Source organism: Schistocerca nitens, chromosome 2 (assembly GCF_023898315.1).
Source record: "Schistocerca nitens isolate TAMUIC-IGC-003100 chromosome 2, iqSchNite1.1, whole genome shotgun sequence".
Taxonomy (NCBI): Eukaryota; Metazoa; Arthropoda; class Insecta; order Orthoptera; family Acrididae; genus Schistocerca; species Schistocerca nitens.
Window position 1 is genome coordinate 876,863,781 of NC_064615.1, and position 18,688 is coordinate 876,882,468.

Genomic DNA, 18,688 nt, shown 5'->3' on the forward strand with positions numbered 1-18,688 from the left:
GTAGCAGTCGCTTGTCACAGTACATGCATAAACTCAGTTGTTATCATAAAAAATAATTTATTTTTATACACTATCAAATATAATGGATTAATTGCTGTATGGTACATTTCCTTCAAACCAAAAGCTGTTTATAACCAATAGATTGACGTAATGCAAAATCAGTTGAAAAAATGAAGCAGATTAGTTTCAAAGATGAAGATTTCCTTCTTTTGTGATTTGGTAAAGGTACATTTGATGCGGGAAAATTCTATGGGATCTGAAACGAGAAAGTTCTGTGATTTTGTTATGTTGGCTACGCGCGCCGTTGTGTCGTCGCTCAAATTTGAATGGTGAAGACCACTAAGCAGTGGGTATTTAATTCACTGTCAAGTACTCATTGAACGTATATCGTAAGTGAAAAAATAGTAGAGAGTTGCATATGTGAGGAGTATATGGTACCATATTTGGCTCTTCTGTGTGCGAAACAAATTGTGTTTGTGTTTCGTGAGATTTTTAATATTGTCATCAACCCTACCTTAGTCGCATTACGTCGAAGGAAATAATAAATTAAAAAAAGTGTAGTTTTGAATTATTTTTTCATAGTTAAAGTTAACGTTCGTCAATTAAGATAAAATGTAAAAGTAGAAGAGTCTTGACAAATGTTTTTTCTAGACAACGCATTAACTGAAATAATACTGTGAGGCGAGCACCTGTTTTGCAGACCTTTTATTAAAAGAAAGGCTCCTGTGAAATCTGGGAAACAGCGCACGCGGGTTTCAGGATAAGGAGATCGGAAAGCAATCATAATTTAATTGTAAACAGTCGTGCTTAAAAGGGAAACGATGTTTCGTTACCAGCAAATATTCATTTAATTTACCACTTTACGAACATTGTTTCCACATAGTTTTACTACCTCTGCTTTTAATCAAAAAATTAAACATTTCCGTGGTTCAAGCGGAATCCAGTTTTATTGTTGTACGTTTTGACATTCTATAGATTGGAAATCGGCGTCATGTCGCAGTTCTCTTTCTTCAATGAAATTAACAGTTGTGTGAGAATGGATGATCCTATCACAAAGGGCCCTGTACCTAGGTGGCAAAAGAAAAATTTGGACACTAGCAACAGGTACGCTGATTCCAAAAATTTTTGATATTTTATAACACATAAGTATAGAATGGTGAGTTGACATTTTGATATGTTGACACTGTTTAGTGTGTAATGGTATTATATAAAAATACTTTAAATCAGACATGTGGTTGCACATAGTGAACTAAAGTAGGATATTGAATCTCACCCTGAAGTCTTGGTTGTGGTGACAGACTGATCTGTAGTGCATATCTAGGTTAGGTTGCAAGGAGACAATTTGGTTGTGAGCTGGTACAGCCGGTGATATGGAAGCAGGAATTCTGGTTGTGGTAACATTGACTGGTAGCGAAGCATAATGTTTACACCCATGCCGCATTGAAAAATCAAGGGTGGGGGGGGGGGGGGGAGGAGGGGAGGGAATCAAATAAGTATTAGATTCCCCCCCCCCCCCCCCAAATAGAATGGAATTGCTTATGTGTTGCATGAATATAGAAGTTAATGCAAGGTATTGCATTTATTTTGGTTGTTGGTAGTACATAAAATGAACGTAATAGCATTCCACCGTCAATCTCCTCTACCCCACCACAAATTCTTGCATTTGGACATGCTCTCAGAATCCAGAAGTGAAAATTGTCTCAGAAGAGTCTAATTCGCAACAGGTACATGGATCAGAATAACAAAGTAGATGTGCGAAAGGGCTGAAGTTGGTGGTTCACCGATGCATCTGGGTGCAGTATGGCTCTAGCAGTAACAGCTGTGTGGATCTGTGTTGACTGTCTTCACATGATCTTGTTAACATGCAGTACTGAGTTTGCTTCACACAATCATTATATCATTGTTGCTTAATGATTGAATTCCTGTCTTTTTCCTATTATTTGTAAATCTTAACAAAAACAATTTTTTTTTCTCCCCACTTTGGGTTAGGGTTTCAGAAGGGTTGCTCTACAAAGAATGCCATTTACGTGTTCATTCACCATATTTTACAAGCATAAAATAAGGCTTTTGACTGTGTGAATCACAGTACTTATTCTCCTAGATAAATTAGTTTTTTATGGGTTTGATGGTATAGCCAACCAATGGATAATGTCATATATAGCCCAAAGAACGCAGAAAGTCGGACTTAGTAATCTGACCAATGTAGTCAAAGGCATAATTCTGACAGGAGTCATGTATGGGTTTCCTTAGGGCTGTCTTAGGTCCACTATTGTTTCTCACATATGTAAATGCTCTTCCATCCAATGTACAACAAGAGGAATTAGTCCTTTTTGCAGATGACAATAACATTCTAGTCAAACCGATCGTATGTACAGAACCAGAAGAAATGCTAAACAAGGTTCTTAAGTTTCATTGACTGGTTCTCTGGGAACAATCTTGTCCTTGATTTGAAAAAAGATGCAAAATATGCAGTTCTGCACACTTAGGGACAGGGTCATTCCATGTGAAATCAACCCCTGCCCCCCCCCCCCCCCCCCCCAAAAAAAAACCCTTAATGGTTTAGAATTTTGTAATTTTTTTTATTAAATCCAAAATTATAGATTTTTCTGGCATTTTGTTTTTGAGTTATTTATTTTTTAAGTTCCTCAAATTGTGTGATTTTTACCACATTTTGAAATGTTAAAATGGCTGTAGCTTGGGAAGTATTTGACTTAGACCTGAAATTTGTACCTATATATTTAGTTTCTTATAAGGTTTAAAAATGTATGCCACTTTGTTATATTCATAAAAAATTAATTTTCCAAAACCATATTTTTTAAATCCTTAAAATTTTAGGTTCGGATTTTTTTTTTTTTTTTCCTTTTGAAAAAATGTTAACTTTACACCAGTTGTTAATATGTGACACATTAAAATATTATTTTACTGGCATTTGCTTTGCAAGCTACATCACAACTTTTGCACTGGATAATGCACTTCAGTAAAGTTCAATTGTGGAAACAAATTTAGCAAAAATGTACTGCTGGAATGCAGTACATATGATGCAGGACTGAGGCACACATATTGTGGTAATGCTATTCTACACAGAATGCAATAAGTTTTGCTACAGTCTGAGGACTCCAACACTTATCGTTGCAGGCCTACTACATTACTAGTTTGTAAAATGGTGTTTTTTGAAAGAAGGGTTGTACGTTTTTACTTCTCATAATTAAGGTTTTATTGTAATTTAAACTAATCACTTTTACATTAACATCTCTTTTTATCCTTTCATCCTTTTGATGCTTGTTTACTACTTAAGAAGGATACAAACTATGGATAACAATTAGCTACCCAACTTGTACAGAAAAAGTGTGGAGTAAGCAACTACATGGCAAGATAAAAAAAAAAAAAATTAATGGAAGAGAAGGGCATATTTTCTACTCCTGTTCCTAAACCTGGATAATATTTGTCTGCCGAAACTCTTCTGTTAGTGAAGGAATTTTATTGTAATGATATTAGCAGGCAGATGCCTGGCAAAAGGATTACATTTTTATGGGAAAAGACAGTGATGGCAAGCTGATGCATGCTCAAAAAAAGATTAGTTTTATGAAATGTAAGACAAGTGTATGAACTTTTCAAATCAAATTACCCACAGGTCCAAATTGGAATCTCAGAATTTGCTGAATTAAGGCCAAAAACTTGTTTTATAGCTGGAGCAAGTGGGACACACTGTATTTGTACAGCTCATCAAAATGCGAAACTAGTGATAGTGGGCACAAACTTGAGCAAAGTCACTATATCAGAATATGAAAGCTCAGTTCCCACATACAAACACTGGATGTTCAAAATTATTGCAACCCTTCAAATACTCTGTACTTCACAAATGACTTTTGAGTACTGCCCTGATGCAAGCACTTGAAGATGCCTCAATTTGTGCACTTCAGGAGGAAATGATGGAAAACATATCTTACAAGAATGAGATCACTGCTTGTTTTAGAGTGTAAACAAATCAACGGAGAAATTCACAAAGGTTTTCATATACAGCTAAGACAAGTAAAATGACAACTCTGTTGCAAAACAGGAATCATCCCCCCCCCCCCTTTCTCCCCGTTCTGGACAGGAAACTTCACTAATGCAGGATGAAGCTGTTACTGTATGTGATTTTGTTGAAAATTATTCTTTTGTGTGTGAAGATGAAGCTTAAGGATTCCAATGGAACAATTCCATGGCCATAGTACATAAATGTATTAATTATAAAATAAAAAATGAAAATAATGAAAAAACATACTCAAACGCTTTGTTTTTATACCACAGTTCAAGGCACAAACAGTTCTTCTACATATTAAAAAAAAACCTTTGTGTTTATAAAACTTGATTTTCTTCTTAAATTGAAAAAAAAAAAAAACTTCATTGGTGGTTCAGCAGCATATAAGAGTAAAAAAACTTACTAACGTATGTCATCGTGCTGAAGGTTTTGAAGGAATTGAGGCAAATGACATATTTACACTGCTTCATATGGAAAGGGGATGTGCGATGGTGTTGGCGGCACAATGAAAAGGCTTGCAGCCAAATCTAGTCTGCAAAATCCTGTCTATTATTCTATATTGACTGTCTTCCAGTTGTTTGAGTGGGATGATGCAAGCAGCCCATCACTACCGCGCCCCCCCCCCCCCCCCTTCTTCTGTGTTGAATGATGAGCATGCAGCAGCAGAAAGGATATTGGCAAAAAGGTTTTGTGAAACCGTAGCAGTCACGGGACTCAAATATCATTCATTTGTTCCTTTGAACAAAGACAAGGTTAATGCAAAAGTTGTTTCTGATTTTAAAGACTTTGATGTTCATAAAATTCAGGTGGCTCCTTATGTAAATGACATGCCTTGTGAACAGATTACAGGATTTGTTGCTTGGACTAAGGACAGCATACCGTATGATGGATGGGTTGTGTGCTGTCAAGAAATGAAAAAGAAGTAAATCTTTTATTTATGTGTCTGTGTGGGCCAGCTACTTTTTCATACTCAAGAAGACCAGATGAATTGATCTCTCCAAGGACATTCATACTTCGTAAATTACATCGTACAACTGCCACTGGAAGAACATACAGACTATCAGATGAAGAGATGCGAAAAGCCTCAGATTGTTGCAAAAGAATGTGTTCTTATACCAATAATCTGTTGATGTTGTTTTGGAGGACTAAGTAGTGTCTTATGAAGGAATACTGCAGTATGTAATTGTAGTCTACTAAGATTGTAACTGGATCATTATAATGTTTTTCCTGTTGAAGATGAAATGCATTTAAAAATCTCACTATTAAATAGTAACAGCTACACCAGTGTTTAATATGAATGTATTTGTAAAATTCAGGTACATTTAAGTAAATTGTCATCTTTCTTGAGCGTGTAGTGCCTAATTGTATGTTCATATATTTTCGTAATCAACCTGACAGGCAAATACAGACTTTAAATTCTAATGATGCAATATATTGTTACCTAATGAAAAATAACATTGATTTGCCAGCATTATATGATTTTTGCCATTTAAGGTTGTCATTACAATTTCTTAACAAGGGTGCAGTCATACCAACTATGTGCTGGATGTTGTGCTTGCCAGTAAAATAAAATTTTAACATATTCCCATGGGAACACCATCTTGAAATTCGGCGCATGTATCTACAAACAGTATATAAGTAACATATATATATATATATATATATATATATATATATATATATATATATATATATATATATATATATATATATATATATTTCAAAGGAAAGAAGAAATTCCAATTTTGAGGTTCTGAGAATTTTTTTAAAAAAGATCTGGTTTTGGAAAATTCATCTCTTATAAATATAGTAAAGTAGCATATATTTTTAAACCTTATAAGAAACTGAATAAATTGGTACAAATTTCAGGTCTGTAAGTCAAACAATGGAGACTCTAGGTAGGAATAGACAGATTGCTACTTAATGTAAAGATGTGTTAAATTTGACAGACACAATTAACACACTTACATAAAGCTTTTGGCCACAGCAAGACACACACACATACATTCAGGCAAGCGCACCTCATGCACACATGACTGTCAATTTCAGCCCCTCGGGCCGGAATGCAACTATTGACTGAGATGCAAGCACCAATGTGGAGAGGGTGGGAAAGGGGAAGGGATAGTAGGGTACAGGTGGGGAGAGAGATGAATACTATCTGATGGACTGTGTAGGGGCTAGAATGCCAACACGTGTAGTGTGAAGCAGCCACTAAAATAAAGAGTTACATTCAGCTGCATATTGACACAGGGTGGTCTACTTTGCTCTGGGCCACAGTTTGGCAGTGGCTGTTCATCCTAGTGGACAGCTGGTTGGTAGTCATACCATTATAAAAAGCTGTGCAGTGATTGCAGAAGAGCTGCTGAATGACATGGCTGCTAAACAGGTGGCCTGGCCCCTGATTGGTTAGAATAAACCTGTGACGTGACTGGGATAGGAAGTCCTGGGTGGGTGGATTGGGCAGGCTTTGCACCAGGGTCTTCCACAGGGATGTGATGGCAAGAGGGATGTGGCAAGATGTTGGGATTGGAAGTGCCATAGTGATGGACTATGGTGTTGTGGAGGTTGGGTGGGTGACAGAACACCGCTTTAGGAGGGATGGGGAGTATCTCAGGTAGGATGTATTTCATTTCAGGACACGGTAATAGGTAATCAAAGCCCTGGCGAAGGATGTGGTTCAGTTGTTTGTCTGGGGTGATGCTGGATGATGAAGAGGACACTCCTTTGTGGCTGGTCCTAGGGGGTGATGGAAGGATAGTGGGTGGTTGGGTGGAATGGCCAGGGAGATCTGATTGTGGGCTAGTAGGTCTAGGGATAGTTCTTGTCATGTGAAGGCCTTGGTGCGACCTCAGCATAGACAGCAAGGGTGTTTTTGTCACTGCAGGTACTCCAACCCCAGGTGGCCAGGCTGTAGTGGAGGGATTTTTTGGGGTGACAAGGATGACAGCTGTCAAAATGCAGGTACTGTTGATGGTTTTAATGTGGATAGAGGTGTGGATGTAGCCAACAGTGAGGAGGAAGTCAACATCTACGAAGGTGGCACCCTGTGTTGAGGGGGGCCGGGTGAAGCAGATTGGGGAGAAAATGTGTTGAGGTTGTGAAGGAAGGAACGAAGATAGGGTGTCTTGGCCCTGAGTCCAAATAATGAACATATCATCAGTGAACCTGAATCAGACTAGGGGTTTGGTGTTTTGGGATTCTAGGAAGGTCTCCTGTTGATGGCCTATGGAAAGGTTAGGACAGGAGGGTGCCATGTGGGTGCCCATGTCTGTGTTGTGGATTTGTTTATATACCATGCCTTCTAAGGAGAAATAGCTGTGGGATTAGGCTGAAGTTAGTAAGGTGTTTGAGGAATGATGTAGTGGGCCTGGAGTCTAAAGGACATTGGGAAACGTGGTGTTAAATAGCAGCAAAACCATGGGTGTCGCCCTGTGTGTCTGGGGGTTAGAGTAGACCCGAGGTATCCCTGCCTGTCATAAGAGGCGACTAAAAGGAGTGTCTCATGTTTCGTCCTTATGTGATGATCCCCTGTGGGGTTTGACCTCCATTTTTCAAAATTTTCCCAAAGGCAAGCCATTTGGGGAAGGGCGCCTTACATGGTGCATAGTGTCCATCATGCACTGAGACCCCCTTGCATCCTTCATCGATGTGGATCTGCACTTCGCTTATTCTCCAGCTGTTGAGCCAGGTCACCCTTCTGGATACGTTTTCCTCCATCCTCTTTGCAGTATTGCTTTCTGCGCTGTCCATGATAATGGGCTTCTTAGCTCGTTTGTGCCTGATATCCAGCACGGTAGTCAGTCCGTTGTTGTGGGGCCACCATGTACCCTCTTGGTTGTAGCCACCTGACCACACAGGGATCACAGTGCTGATGCCTGTACTGTTAACTCCCCACATATGCCAAGGAGTAGATGCCAGTCACCCTGGGGCATTGGGATTCCCAGCAATGGCCATTCTGCCATATGGTCTTTGCCGTGGCTGGGTGGCACCTGTGGGGAGGTCCCCTGGTCAAAGTGGGTAGCAGCAGGATGGATGACACACCATGAAGCATGGTACGTCATCTCTAGCTCGTGGTCAGAGACCAGCAGTCTCTAAGCGGTCAAGGTCTAACTGCAGTCCTAAGAAATAAAACCCCAAATTGTTCCCTTCCCTGGCCACACCATGGGAGGAATGCCAAGCTAAGGATGGCAGCGAAGCTTATTCACCTCAGTACTTCGTACATACAAGAGTTGATGAGGAATGTTTCTTGTCAATGAAACCTCAGTTTTTTGTGGATGACAAATTTGGGAAGGTGGAGTTAGTGTCCAAAATGTAGTCGGGGTCAGTCTTGATCAAGAAAGCATCCTCTTTCCTGCACTACTCGCCTGTTACAAGCTCGGGGATGTTTCTCTTTCCATCACGCCCCATAAGAGCTTAAATATGGTCCAGAGTATCATACTTCACAGGGACCTTCTTTTGCAGTCTGGCAATGAGCTGCGCGCCAGTTTAAAGTGGCAAGGTGTCCATTTTGTTTGGCGCATCCACCGGGATCAGAGGGATAATCAGCATGCCACTGGTGCCTTCATCTTGGCCTTCGAGGGTGACACATTACCCGAGGTCGTCAAGGTGGTGGTCTACCGTTGTGCTGTAAAGCCTTATATCCCTGCCCCGATGCGATGCTTTAAGTGCTGGAAGTTCTGCCATATGTCTTTTTGCGTACTTCCAGCGTCACCTGTTGGGATTGTGGATGTCCTTCACATCCCAATACTCCCTGTGCCCCGCCTCCCATCGATGTCAACTGCGGAGAGCACCATTCGCTTTGCTCGCCAGACTGTAGCATTCTCAAGAAAGAAAGAAAGAAAAATAATGGAATACAAGCCCCTGGACTGACTGAACTACACTGAGGCTGAGAGAAAATATGAGAGGCTACATCCTGTGCATATGATGTCAAACTATGCCGCAGCTATGACAACGATTCTACTATCTTCTGTTCTGCCGTGTACAGTTGGCGCTGAGAGCCGTCAGACTCCACCTGCCCCCTTGATGATGGGGGGCACTTCACTCCCTGTTGCTCCTGCTCAACGTATTTCAGGAGCAACACTTCCCCACCCATCGGGGGTGTCAGTCCCCACTTCTCAGCCAGAAAAGTGTAAGTCTTCTTCGGCTCCTCTTGCCAGGAAGGGAACCGAGGCACTGCAGTGGCTCCCACACCACTGCTACCTACAAGTTCTGTGTCTGAGGATGAGGTTGAGATTCTGGCGTCTGCTGAGGACCTAGATGTTGCTGGGCCCTCAGACACAGTGGACGTCAGTCACACAGGTACTCATCTGGTGGCAGCAGGTGACCCTGAGGTGTAGACTGCCTCATTGAGTGTTTCATGCTTTCCCAGTCTCAAGATCATGTAATCCTCCAGTGGAATTAAGGTGGTTTTTCTCCGCCACCTGGCTGAGCTACGGCAACTGTTAAAGCTTTTACACCTGCTTTCTGCATTGCCCTCCAGGAAACTTGGTTCCCGGCAATGCAAACCCCTGCCCTCCGCAGCTATAAGGGATATTACAGGAACCATAGTGACTATTATAGTGTCTTGTGGAGTTTGCGCCTATGTCTTGAACTCAGTATGTAGTGAACCTGTGCCCCTTCAAACCCCTCTTGAAGCTGTGGCTATCAGAATAAGGACGACACAGGAAATAAATGTCTGCAATGTATATCTTCCTCCAGATGATGCAGTGCCCCTGAACACATTGGCTGCACTGATTGATCAACTCCCTAAACCATTCCTACTTTTGGAAGATTTTAACGCACGTAACCCGATGTAGGGTGGCACCATGCTTACTGGCCAAAGTAGGTAGGTGGAAAGTTTTCTGACCCAACTTGACCTCTGCCTCTAAAATACAGAATCCCCCCCACATTTCAGTGTGGCACATGGCACATATTTGACCATTGATCTCTCGGTCTGCAGCCCTGGTGTTCTCACATCTACCCAATGGAGAGCACATGACCTGTGTGGTAGTGACCATTTCCTCATCTTGCTGTCACTCCCCAGGCGTCATGCCCACGGATGCCTATCCAGATGGGCTTTAAACAAGGCAGACTGGGAAGCCTTCACCTCTGCTGTCACTGCTGAATACCTCCCACATGATGCAATTGATGTTGTCGTTGAGCAGGTCACTACAACGATCATTTCTGTGGCAGAAAAGGTGGTCCCTCGTTCTTTGGAGTGCCCCCGGTGAAAGACAGTCCCTTTGTGGTCACCGGAGGTCATCGAGGCAGTTAAAGAGTGTCGGCGAGCTCTACAGCGACATGAACGGCACCCTTCCCTAGAGCGCCGAATAGCCTTCAAGCATCTCCGTGCCCGTGTTTGCCGTCTTATAAAACAACGGAAAACAGGAGTGTTGGGAGAGGTATGTGGCGACCATTGGGTGCCATATGTCATCTCCCAAGTGTGGATGAAGATCAGACGTCTTTTTGGGTACCAGACCCCAACAGGTGTCACTGGCATTAACATCAATGGCATGTTATCTGCCGAAGCAAACGCGATTGCCGAGTACTTTGCTGAGCACCATGTTCGGGCCTCTGCATTGGAGAACTAACTACCTCCAGCCTATCACGCCCTCAAACTGCAGATGGCAAGGAAAGCCCTCTCGTTCACTACTCGCCACAGTGAACCCTGTAATGCCCCATTTACAGAGCAGCTCCTCAGTGCCCTTGCACATTGCCCAGACACAGCTCCCGGGCCGGATCGGATCCACAGTCAGATGATTAAACATATTTCATCTGACTTCAAGTGACATATTCTCGTCATCTTCAATCAGATCTGGTGCGATGGCGTCTTTCTATCGCAATGGTGGGAGAGCACCATCATTTCGGTGCGCAAACCTGGTCAAAACCCACTTGATGTGGATAACTATCGGCCCATCGAGCCTCAACAACTTTCTTTGTAAGCTGCTGGAACGTATAGTGTGTTTTGGGTTGGGTCGGGTCGGGTCGGGTCGGGTCGAGTCCTGGAGTCAAGTGACCTACTGGTGCTCCACGTCAGGGCAGCTTCCGCCAGGGTCGCTCTACCACTGATAATCTTTCGTCCCTCTAGTCTGCCATCCGAACAGCCTTTTCCAGACACCAACATCTGGTTGCCGTCTTTTTTGACTTAGGTAAAGCATACGACATGACCTAGCGACATCATATCCTTGCCACATTGTACGAGTGGGGCCTCTGGGGGCCGCATCAGATTTTTTTTTTTAAATCCAAAACTTCATGGCGCTCCGTACTTTCCATGTCCAAGTCGGTGCCTCCGATAGTTCCCCCCCCCCCCTCCCCCCCGTATTCAGGAGGATGGCATCCGCAGGGCTCCCTATTGAGTCTCTCTCTATTTTTAGTGGGTATTAACGGTCTAGCAGCAGCTGTAGGGCTGTCAGTCTCACCTTCTCTGTATGCGGGTGGCTTCTACATTTTATCCTCCAGTACTAGTGTTGCTGAGCGGCAGGGAGCCATTCACAAGGCGAAGTCATGGGCTGTAGCCCATGGCTTCCAGTTTTCAGCCAGGAAGCCGTGTGTCATGCATTTCTGTCAGCGTCGCACCATTCATCCCGAATCAGAACTTTCCTTTAATGACGATCCACTCACTGTCTAGGAGAACTATAGATTCTTAGGACTGGTTCTCAACGCCCGATTGTCTTAGCTACCTCACCTTCATTAGCTTAAGTGGAAATGCTGGCAGCACTTCAATGCCCTCCGCTGCGTGAGGAACACCAGATGGGGTGCAGATTGCTCTATGCTGCTGCAACTCTACAGAGTCCTTGTTCAATCCCGCATTGACTATGGAAGTGTGGTTTATGGTTCGGTGGTGCCATCGGTGTTGCATTTACTCGACCCAGCACACCACTATGGCGTTTGCCTAGCGACGGGAACTTTTAGAACGAGTCTGGTGACCAGTATCCTGGTGGAGGCCGGAGTCCCTCTATTGAAGGTTAGGTGTGCACAACTGCTCACCAGTTACGTTGCACACAGTTGTAGTTCTCCTGCTCATCCTAATTACCATGGCAGGTTCATCTCCTGCATCGGTGGCCCAGGTCAGGGCTTAAGATTGCAGTTCGCATCCAGTCCCTTCTGTCTGAACTGGAGTCCCTCCCATTACGACCTCTCCTCGAGGTCCATTCATGTACACCTCCATGGTGTACACCTAGGTCGCAGCTTCGCCTGTACCTTTCGCATAGTCCTAAGGACTCCGTTAACACTGCGGCTCTTCGCGATCACTTCCTCTCGATTCTCGACATATACCGGGCCCATGAAGTGGTTTACACCAATATCTGATGGTCACGTTGGCTTTGCTTATGTTCATGGAGGACATATTGAACAGCACTCCTTGCCAGGTGGCTACAGTGTTTTCACTGCAGAGCTGCCGGCTATATCTCCTGCTCTTGAGCACATCCGCTCATGCCCTGGAGTTATTTCTCCTGTGTACTGACTCCTTGAGCAGCCTACAAGCTATCAACCAGTGCTACCCTCACCATCCTTTGGTAGGGTCCATCCACGCTCTGGAACGGTCCTGTCGTTCAGTGGTGTTCGTGTGGACCTCCGGACACGTCTGAATCCCAGGCAACGAACTTGCTGACTGGCTGGCCGAACAGGCTACTCAGAAACTGCTTCTTGAGATTGGCATCTCCGAAACTGACCAGTGTTCTGCCTTACGCTGCAGAGTTTTTCAACTTTGGGAGACAGAATGACATTACAGTACGCACAACAAACTGCGTGTCATTAAGGAGGCTAAGAATGTGTGGAAGTCTTCCATGCGGTCATTTCGCAGGGAATCAGTTGTCCTCTGCTGTCTCCACATTGGCCATACGTGGCTAACGCATCGTTACCTCCTCTGTCACGAGGACCCACCTCAGTGTCGCTGTGGCTCACAAATGATGGTCGTCCACCTATTGCTGGACTATCCACTTTTAACTGCTCTGCGGCAGATTTTTAACTTTCGCAGCACCCTACCGTCAGTGTTGGGTGACAATGCTTCAACAGCAGCTTTAGTTTTACGTTTTATTCATGAGGGTGGGTTTTATCATTTGATATAAATTTTAGTGCATGTCCTTTGTCCCTCTGTGTCCTCCACACTAGTGCTTTTAGGGTAGAGGTTTTAATGTGTTGCAGAGTGGCTGGCTTCTCGTTTTTATTCTCATGGTCAGCCAGCCATGGTAATCTGCTCTCTGCTCTCTTGTTTTGATCTCTTCTACACGTTTCTTGCATCTCTCTGTGATTTTCTTGTCCAATTATCTCCATTTTAATGTTTGTTGCCTTTCTGTCATTCTTGTGGTTTTCTCCTATCTTCCGGGTGTGTTTTGTATGTCTCGATTATTTTTCTCCCACCCTTGTGGAATTATTTTAATCTGAATGAGGGACCGATGACCTAGCAGTTGGCCCCCCCCCCCCCCTCTCTCTCTCTCTCTCTCTCTCTCTCTCTCTCTCTCTCTCTCTCTCTCTCTCTCTGTCTCTCTCTTAGACCAATCCAATCATCCAACCGAACCATGGGTATGAGGGATGTTGGTGTATAGGGAGGTGGTATTAACAGTGAGTAAGTCAACTAGCTTTTGAGATATAGCCATTTTAAGGTTCCAAAAGGTAATAAAAAATTGCAGAACTTTGGACACTTCTAAAATTAATAATTCAAAAACGAATAGTCCAAAACATTTTGAGATTCTTCATGAAAGAAAGCTACTTCTGATATACAAATATTATCAAATCCAAGATGTGAAGACCCAGACCACTGGTTGATTTCACTTGGATTGATCAGATACTACACCAGTGTTAAGTATAACACATGCTTAGGAAATAATAGTGTGGAAACTTAAAAATTCTTAGGTGTTTGTATTGATGGGAATACATATAAAGTGGGTCAATAAGGAATAATTCTCTTGTACAGTTCTGTTGTTGTTTTACAGTTGTGAGCCCATACCTATTTCTCCATTATTACTTCATTTAGTACAGTAATAAGTTGTGTTGTCATAATGTATGAAATAAACAGTGAGCTAAGTGAGAACAAATTTACGACCCATGCACGAAAATGACCTCGACTTCGAGCTAGCAACACAATCCCCTAATGAGGCAATTATTTATGAGATAATTAACAATCAAATAAGCGGTTGACTAGGGTCTGATGCAACTGCATTCTTTAATGCGTAGTAGGTCATTACTGCGGGGTGATAAAATGGAAAGGTTATTTTATTATTGCTTAATCAAACAACTAAGTTCAGCCACATTTTGTTTTATCATTGTTTAATTAAAGTAAGATTAAACTGTGATTTTGCTCATACATGTTTACCTTGGTACCATAAATACAGCGATCCTTACATATGTACAAAGTGCCCCATGAAAAATGGCACGCCTGCTCAAGGGTTAAGCGAGAAAGTCTTCACTATGCAAAAATGTGCTTAAAGTATAGTATGTGGTGCTCGCCCACAATCGTCTTGTAGACATATGTTTGAGAAATTGGGTGTTCTGACTACTGCTTCACATTACATATTCCCTCATGAAGTTTGTTTTAAATAATCCACTACAATTAAAAAGGAATAATGATGTACATAATTAAAATACCTGAAGAAAAAAAGACATTCATTACTCCACATTAAGGTTGTCTTTAACACAAAAATGTGTGCATAATGCCGCAACAAAACATTTTGGATCATTTATGCCTTAATTTGTGATGTGGATATAAAATGACTCGTTCGACATTGTTATGATATGTTGTGCCAAATAATCCCCTGAAAATGCAACTCAGTACCATTTATGTACAGTTAGCATATTCCATGTGAAATGGGTGCAAAGTTTTATCTGAATCCTTCATGTGAATACAATAACTAATATTAAAATAATACAAACTGTGGTGTGCATGTAATGTGCCATGCTTGGACAGGTGTGTATTCCATAAAAACAAAATTGGATTTCTTATGTAAGTTCAAGCCACACAATTTCTTCAAACAATGTCTCTTGAAAATCGAGAATACCACACAACAATTTCACTTCTCATCAGTATAATTTTGTCTGCTTATTATTATTACTATTTATTATTATTATGATTATTATATATTTTTAAACCTGAAACAGAGATTTCTGACATCTGTTACCAGAGAAGTCGCGCTGCTTCTGAATAATTGTGCCGCTAAGAATGACACAATTTGTTTATGGTTGGATGTTCTTTTGCCTTGTAATATCTGTATATATGGTGAGGAAAAGAATCTTGCTGGAATGAGTCAAAGTTTAGTTGTTCTGTGTTCTTTACCAAGTGTCCATAGCTTTAGATGAACCAGCTGCTTTCTGTTCAGCAAAGTATTTTTTCTTCAAAAATTTTCATGTCAGTGTCTTTTGAGCTTCCAAAGCATCTGCTGTTCTTTGTCAGAAGTAGTAGATTTGCTTCATAATCTCTCTATTTTTTGAAATATTCCTGTACTGCACAAACTTTGCATGTCTGACCTCGCAAAATGTGATTGCTGAACATTCAGTTTAGCAACCCTGCTTACCTGCACATTTCATATGCAAGTTTCAGGCATTTTGTAGTGCAAAATTACCTCACTGCACAGTGAAAGAAAGCACACAACAGAAACGGATCACAACTATTAGATTACTGTTCCCAAGTGTCATCTACAACTTCCAATAACCGCTGTAGCACAGCAATTTGACAACAGTAAATGGAACAGGAGGTGCAACCAAGCACGTTTCTGACTGGTTGTTGCTAAGGTAGCAGCCTTGTAAACAGTTAGATATGAGTCACTTTTTGTTCTGATCCAGGCATTGGGCCTCAAGGTGTTAGGACGTAGAGGAATATTTAATACAAGTTTGCAGCCTTGACCAGTGACCTAATGTTAATGGTTGCTGTAACAACTATTTTCAATGCATATTTTCAGTTTGCATGTTTTCAGTTAACACTTAAATCTATTTTACAGATATTTAACTTAAGTGTGATTAAAAATGGAAATTCCATATAAACTGATACAATGTTAGGGTGTAAATATTAGGCCTTTTTTATTTTTTGTGGAAGTTACTGCTGCTGTACATGAGAATGGTTTAATATGTTTGCTACTTGTTTTTAAGTAAAATTGCCACCTTCATGTTATGATGGGGTTGTCATAAATACAGTTACTTTTAATCAAAGTGATTGTCTGTGTGCTATAGTCTGATATGCAAGTTGCCGAAGTGCTGTGAAATAGCAAGAGTTGAGCCAGTCGGCTGAACAACCTCAGTCAGAGACTTGGGTCAGTCAGAGACTTGGGTCGGTCGGGGGCTTGGGTCGGTCGGGGGCTTGGGTCGGTCGGGGGCTTGGGTCGGTCGGGGGCTTGGGTCGGTCGGGGGCTTGGGTCGGTCGGGGGCTTGGGTCGGTCGGGGGCTTGGGTCGGTCGGGGGCTTGGGTCGGTCGGGGGCTTGGGTCGGTCGGGGGCTTGGGTCGGTCGGGGGCTTGGGTCGGTCGGGGGCTTGGGTCGGTCGGGGGCTTGGGTCGGTCGGGGGCTTGGGTCGGTCGGGGGCTTGGGTCGGTCGGGGGCTTGGGTCGGTCGGGGGCTTGGGTCGGTCGGGGGCTTGGGTCGGTCGGGGGCTTGGGTCGGTCGGGGGCTTGGGTCGGTCGGGGGCTTGGGTCGGTCGGGGGCTTGGGTCGGTCGGGGGCTTGGGTCGGTCGGGGGCTTGGGTCGGTCGGGGGCTTGGGTCGGTCGGGGGCTTGGGTCGGTCGGGGGCTTGGGTCGGTCGGGGGCTTGGGTCGGTCGGGGGCTTGGGTCGGTCGGGGGCTTGGGTCGGTCGGGGGCTTGGGTCGGTCGGGGGCTTGGGTCGGTCGGGGGCTTGGGTCGGTCGGGGGCTTGGGTCGGTCGGGGGCTTGGGTCGGTCGGGGGCTTGGGTCGGTCGGGGGCTTGGGTCGGTCGGGGGCTTGGGTCGGTCGGGGGCTTGGGTCGGTCGGGGGCTTGGGTCGGTCGGGGGCTTGGGTCGGTCGGGGGCTTGGGTCGGTCGGGGGCTTGGGTCGGTCGGGGGCTTGGGTCGGTCGGGGGCTTGGGTCGGTCGGGGGCTTGGGTCGGTCGGGGGCTTGGGTCGGTCGGGGGCTTGGGTCGGTCGGGGGCTTGGGTCGGTCGGGGGCTTGGGTCGGTCGGGGGCTTGGGTCGGTCGGGGGCTTGGGTCGGTCGGGGGCTTGGGTCGGTCGGGGGCTTGGGTCGGTCGGGGGCTTGGGTCGGTCGGGGGCTTGGGTCGGTCGGGGGCTTGGGTCGGTCGGGGGCTTGGGTCGGTCGGGGGCTTGGGTCGGTCGGGGGCTTGGGTCGGTCGGGGGCTTGGGTCGGTCGGGGGCTTGGGTCGGTCGGGGGCTTGGGTCGGTCGGGGGCTTGGGTCGGTCGGTCGGGCCCCAAGACAATTTTTTTCCCAAATTCTGAATGACTCTTAACAACAGATTTCGTCTAATTAATGTGTTATGAAGCAGTTGTTTGTAAACTAGTTGCTTAGTCTATTGCATCCAAGTAATTTATAAATTTGCTACAAGCACATTATTTATTGCACGTTTTTGTGAAATAAATACTTTAAGTGTAGAATAGACTCAGAACATCACAAAAAGAATGCAAGTATTCAGTGTAGTTTTCCTGACTTTATCAGAAATTACACTGTGCAAAATTTGTTGGTGTTGTCAACAATGCCTGTGATGTGCAATTTCCAGTTCATAATCAGTATGTACACACAGAAATTCTGGAAGTTGTTAAACAAAATACTCCTCTCTTCTTCTGCTGTTGGTGCTGCAGCTGCATTCCACTTTGTACATAACTATATGAACTTTCTCTTTTCGATCTTTTATTTAGTCTTTAATTACTAACATGGTTTTACTTCTGGTCTGTTGAAATACAAATATTTCCAGGGGCAAGCCTAACACATCTAGCAGTTCAACCTCCAATAAGACACCAACAAGGCTTACGACAGAAAATGGAAACAAATCAAAGAAGACTCCCTCAAAAACACCAAAAAAGTCACCAGGTAAATACTATTATGATAATCTTAACTCTAGCAGTTAACTCTTATTGGAATCAAATAGACATATTTAGCCTGTGTGGTGTGTTTTTTTTTCTTTTTTTTCTGAAAAAAGTGGAAACAGCTCATGAAAAACATTTACACTGTTGGTTTTACTCTTAAGGCTTGGGGGGGGGGGGGACAAACAAAAACACACACACACACACACACACACACACACACACACAGGAAATGACCTCAGATCAAGCTGAACTTGGAAAATCTGATTAAATCACCACAAAATAAGAGCAACTTTGACTGTCAAAATTTTGCAGATCAAACTGAGTTAAACTACAGTTGCCAGGTTAAAGCCAATTGTATTGTGCAAATTTGAATTAAAATAAAGTAACCAATAAACATATTGTTATTAACACAAAAATGTTAAGGAAATATGTGAATCTATCACTCTCACAGTGCTGATGCTTCATGCTTTCATGACACAGAACTGTTTTTCCTCTAGCATAAGACTGTACTTCATCCACTCCAGAATCACTGGATAAATATATTGCATTGGCTGTAAACAATAAATGTATTAACTTATCTTGGTTAGTGATTGGTTATGTTAATTATCACTATTTCCTTATTAATGACATTTTACTTCACGTTTTTGAGCTAAAATTAAACTATGATTGTAAATACTTTTGTATTAATGGAGGCCACTCACTAAAAAGCAGAAGCATT

General features: G+C 43.3%; 1 protein-coding gene across 2 annotated transcripts in view; it reads left to right on the forward strand.

Annotated features, from left to right (window-relative positions):
* Positions 1-282: 282 nt before the first annotated feature.
* Positions 283-18,688, forward strand: part of LOC126234684 (cell division cycle protein 20 homolog) — an 81,031-nt gene continuing 62,625 nt past the window's right edge. Inside the window, exons 1-3 of one of the 2 annotated variants that reach the window (XM_049943423.1) lie at positions 283-389; positions 976-1,104; positions 17,859-17,974. In XM_049943423.1, coding sequence (XP_049799380.1) covers positions 992-1,104; positions 17,859-17,974 — 229 coding nt within the window. In that variant the 5' untranslated portion in view covers positions 283-389; positions 976-991. The remainder of the gene's footprint in view (positions 390-975; positions 1,105-17,858; positions 17,975-18,688) is intronic. The other variant, XM_049943422.1, reaches the window with a different exon arrangement.